The 5,019-nt window shown below is 34.6% G+C and overlaps 1 protein-coding gene across 5 annotated transcripts in view; it reads right to left on the reverse strand.

Annotated features, from left to right (window-relative positions):
- Positions 1-274: 274 nt before the first annotated feature.
- CAPRIN1 (cell cycle associated protein 1) overlaps positions 275-5,019 on the reverse strand; it is a 35,108-nt gene continuing 30,363 nt past the window's right edge. For all 5 annotated transcript variants that reach the window (XM_085312160.1, XM_085312161.1, XM_085312162.1 and 2 more), the window contains 3 exons: positions 3,924-4,024; positions 2,960-3,023; positions 275-1,534 (listed from right to left, as the gene is read on the reverse strand). In XM_085312160.1, the coding sequence (XP_085168286.1) occupies positions 1,470-1,534; positions 2,960-3,023; positions 3,924-4,024 (230 nt within the window). In that variant the 3' untranslated portion in view covers positions 275-1,469. The remainder of the gene's footprint in view (positions 1,535-2,959; positions 3,024-3,923; positions 4,025-5,019) is intronic.

A 5,019-nucleotide genomic window follows, 5' to 3' on the forward strand; every position in this document is an offset into this window, starting at 1 on the left:
ATTTTCCAAAGATTATACGACAAGTATGCAGTAAAACTCAAATAAGACTTGTTATTTTCCAGCTTCTAGTCTTATGCTAGTTCTTCTATACATTGCTGCCTTGATGAAAAGGAAAGTGTCCATAAAGAAATAGTTTCCCAGAACAAGTCACAGCTACTAGAATAAAGAAAGAAAAGGAGTAAGAGGATTTACGTCTATTCTAGCAGGAAAAAAACCTTAAGCATCACGCATTATGTTAAATTTGTTTCAGTTGTTGAAAACCAGTGTTCCAGGATACAATTTTTATAAACATGTTTTATTTGTCTTACTTATACCATTAGAACTGTAACTGCTGGCTGTCATTTCCCTTAAAAGGGGAAATCAATTCAAACACATACTGGTGCTTTTCAAAAGATAGCAATTAAAAGGGCAGCAGCAGCGGGCATTTTGAGATTTCTTAAAACCTTCAAGGCTGCAGGAAAGACGAGAGGACATGTGACCAAAAGTGTTATGATTATCCATTAGAGATTTCCATCAGTACCGGCATCAGTTATTTAGGTGATAATACAGCAAGGTCAAGTATTAGTGACAGACAATGTGCAAGTCATAAGGAATGATACAGAGTACCAATCCTTACAAAAGTCATTGCTATCAAAAAACTTAAGTGTGTTCCAAGGAGATATCTAAATACTTCACATCAAATATACAGTGGCCATCCAGATTATATCTCACATTTGTTGCAAAATTTTGTTGAAGTGCCAAATCGAAGTATTGTTGTTCATGTTGTTTTTAAAATCTACACAATTACTTTAGCAGTTATGCAAGCGATTTTGTATCCTTAGCCACAGTACACAAACCCTGGTCATGGGGAGTGCTGCAGCTAAGGGAGATTCCTGGTTATCAAAACCTGGCTATAAGCCTATTTGTCTATTTAGGGATATATGCACCACTACGCATCTTTCACTGTTCAGTGCTTTAATTTAACAAGAAAAAGCTGAAATGCAGTTGCTCTACCAAGCCACACTTCACTTTCTCTATCCTTCTTTCACGGGAGCATTAAATTCTGTCAACTGCCACCAAAGTTAATCTTTAGGAATTTGCAGATTTTTTCCAAAATTGTTGCATCACTTTTAAATGTCAGAGTGAGTCTTTGCTTTTTCCTGCCACTTCAGGTAACCATGGAGATCGGATCACCCTGAAAATTGCCTTTTTTGCTTTACTCTTAGCAAGGGTGAGGATTCTGAATCTCATGTGCAAGGCTCAAGATGATGCTTAGGACAGAACATGCAGAGTAAACGTCATTTCGTTTCTTTCCATATCCAGGCAATATGAAGCTGGCAACTGTAGTCCTGTCATTATGGGTAATGAAAATAGTCCCTTTACAACAAACTTCCTGTAAGGGAGAACAAATAGATAATAACTCTTCTGGTAACATGTATAGTACACTGGCCAGTGTGTTTTTGGCGTTTAATGTAATCCTGTGAACTTGTTTAATTCACTTGCTGAGCATTCATTTGAGGCATCCCTCTGTTTGGTCTTGGGGGCCCTCCACGACCTAAAAAAAAAAAAAAAAAAAAAAAAAAAAAAAAAAAAAAAAAAAAAAAAAAAAAAAAAAAAAAAAAAAGAGAGAGAGAGAGAGAGATGGCATGAAGTCAGGCTGTTTTTTAAAAAAAATCCTAAAAGCTCTGATTTAAATTGGGTAAGAATTCCCAGGTCTGTCTAGGCTATTAATATATTAATACATGGTTCAAAAAAAGCCATTTCAAATCAAAATTCAGCAGTAACCAACCTGTCATGGCACTTTTCATTTTTCCCCGATATTTTTTCCCTTAGGACTGCAAAGTTGTAATAATTTCAAGTAAAAAAAAATTATCAAGTCATGAAGATATCAACAGAAGACTAAAATTAAATTTTTACAAAAACGCAAAGCAGTAATTGGTTTAGTGTATTCTAAATACAAACACAAAGCCAGCCAATACCTTTTTTGCTTCCATTTTATTCTTCCTTTAAAAGCCTCCTTTTAGCTTACATTCTTAAAATATGGGAGAAGTAGGTCACCTGGTGAATCTCTAACATCAAATCATTTTTTAAACAGATTTTTACCTGTATTTCACTGTCAGTGAGCCTCAGGACTCTTACTCATTTTAGAGGTGCCTTCTATAGCTCATGGCTTCATCAGTCCAACACTGCAATATAGTGYAGGGACTTCAGTAGCAAGATTGTCAAGGACGGAACTCTCTGAAGTATATCATAAAGCCTCAAGCTGTCCTCCCTGACAATACTGTGAGGTGGTAACTGGTTTCCCATAGAATTTTCTGTATGAGACTGAAGACAGTCTCATTACCAGAAAGTCTACTAAAATAAAAATGTGAAAATAGTGTTGAAAACTCAAATTCAAAAGTTCAATTACAGGTTCATCACACGCATGGTGGGTTTTTTTTTACCTCATACAAAGAAATGGCAAACACTAACAAAGAAACTACAGGAGAACATACCTCCACATGCTAAAAGTAATAACAAATCTACAGGCTCTAGGAACAGATAAACCAAGAAGGAAAGTTTTGTATCCTTAGATCAAAAGAGACCTCCGCAACAGATGCGGGTAGTACATCTTTACTGAAACAGAACAAAACATATAATTTTGAAAGCTTAAAGCCAGATAAGATTTTTAAGTAAATCAGATCTTAAGTCCTGATAAGCCTCTCCAAAGAAAACCCACCACTTTCAGGCTTTCATTTAACTATAAAAAAAGCAACTAAATATTTTTGCTATAAAGACAATTAATTATGACACTTAAATTTTAACTTCTTTTCAAAGAATTCCTCATTTCAACAGCCAACTAAACTTCCATCAGAACTTCATAAGATAAGTCAGGTTGGAAGGGACCTCAGAAGGTCATGCAGTCCAAACCCCTGCACAAAAGCTGGGCCAACTCCTGAGATAACTCAAGAGTTATCACRAGTTATCATTCTTGAGTTACCTCGTGGAGCTCCCCGAGGTCCACTTTGTCCAGAGCCACGCTTGAAATTCTGTTGATAGCCATCCTGAAACACAGAAATGGAAGAGAAAAAAAAGTTACAGCGTAAGACCTGAGCAATTTGTTATGTTTCAGGAAGCAACTAATTGTAACTAAAATTTTAAAACTTTTAAAACAATCTGCACTGATGAAACTTCTAATGTCAATAGTGTCAACATAGAGCATTTTATTAGTTGAAATTAATCTGAAGGAAAAAAAAAAATCTTATTCCTACTAGTATCTAGCAGATATAATAAAATGTAAAATGACAAATCTGCTCTCCAATTAAAGGATATTTTGTTCAATGTGAACAATAAATGTAAGCAGACCTATTTACTGACACATTTTTTCCTAACTACATAAACAAATGGATTTCTTAAAGCACTAGTCAACAAATGAAGCAACATTCTAACTGCAGGATCAAAATATGTTGTTTCATCTGTTTATAAATACAGGCATATACAAAGATAGGCATTTTCCTAATAGTCAGTCTAAGCTTTAAGTAAACTGAACACATTTCCTACGAATAATGAAATTCTGTGCAAATTTCAGATTAGGATCAGCATTATAGAAGACAGGCAATCCCAAATAAGTTTGCAAATTCATTTCAATGACTAAGTTCTTCCTAAAGATCCCCTCCTTCTCACAAAGCTGTGAAAACAGCTTAAGAGAGAGCTCTTCGCAATACACTCAACTTTGCTTTAGTTGCCAGAATGGTTCCTTCAGAGACAAATCAGCTAAATATAACAAGTTTCTCAATGATAACTAGCCATTTGTAATTTTTTTCTTCTGTTCAGCACCTGAAAATTATCTTCATCAACAACAAAAAAAAATCCTGGTAAAAGTTTTCATTAATTCATCTGTACTAGTGCTTCTGTTGATGTCTACCTTTTTATTTCTAGACTGTCACCACTTAACAATATCTTACCCGCTGGTAGTTGGAGTAATCCCGAGGAGCATTAAATTGGGGCTGCGTGTAACCACTATTTGGAGTGTTGGAAAATGAAGGACGGTAGCCATCGTATCCTCCTAAGGAACAAGATATAAATCTTCCACTTGAAATGACAACCTGTTAAGTTATGCTATCCTATTAAGAAAGGTCACAATGGACTTTCTACCTGAATCTAAGGAAGAAATCTTTAGTAAGTACTGTTTACTTGGAGGTCAAGTAAACACTTGCAACATCAGTGCTAACACTAATACGTGAAACAAGAAGGAAGACCTACGAAAACTGAGGAGACAACAATTTGACGTGTTTCTCCGGTAATCTGAGGTTCGATTTAAACCACATTCAATCCAGAGCTAAACATAATACTGGAATCCTGGATCTTAATATAACAGTTGGAATCTGCACGGCACTTTTCTGCATTCCATAATGCAAAAAATTCTATTTTTTATTGCATAGTTTTTTTTGTCCACTCTCCAGAAATAACTGGAATAGAACAGGATTAGAGAATATTAAAGCGGTGTATTTATTAGTCTAATCTCAGAATACTTGACTAGAAAATAGTGCATCTTTCCTAATCTAACATACATAACCTAGCCATTTCTGTAACATTGAAAAATCACATAAAATGACCTCCAGAATCATGTAAGTTCCTTTAATTTATGCACAATATCATTCCTCTACCTCTGTTAAATTCCAGAAATGACCTTTTTGTTCTCCATATTTGTACATTATTCAGCCCATTCTCAATACAATGAAATATGCAAATCATACATACGAAATATGTAAATATATTACTTATAACTAGAAATTAAAATAAACTCTTGAAACATCAACTTGCAGCTGAATTAATCACTTAATAGTTGTGGAATATTCTGTTCTGAAATATTTCCTTATTTATTTATACTCTCAGCAGCATCTAGATGCCTGATCAACTTAACACACAGCCTTCACCATATAACAAAAAAAGCTAATTTAGGTAGGCAATCTAACCAAATTGTTAACATTTAATTGCTTAAGTTAGAATAAACAGAATTATCATCACAAGTTTAAATAGCTTTCAGACATGCAACTACAG

Source organism: Rhea americana, unplaced genomic scaffold, assembly GCF_003343005.1.
Source record: "Rhea americana isolate MKP2758 unplaced genomic scaffold, rheAme1 scaffold_359, whole genome shotgun sequence".
Lineage (NCBI taxonomy): Eukaryota > Metazoa > Chordata > Aves > Rheiformes > Rheidae > Rhea > Rhea americana.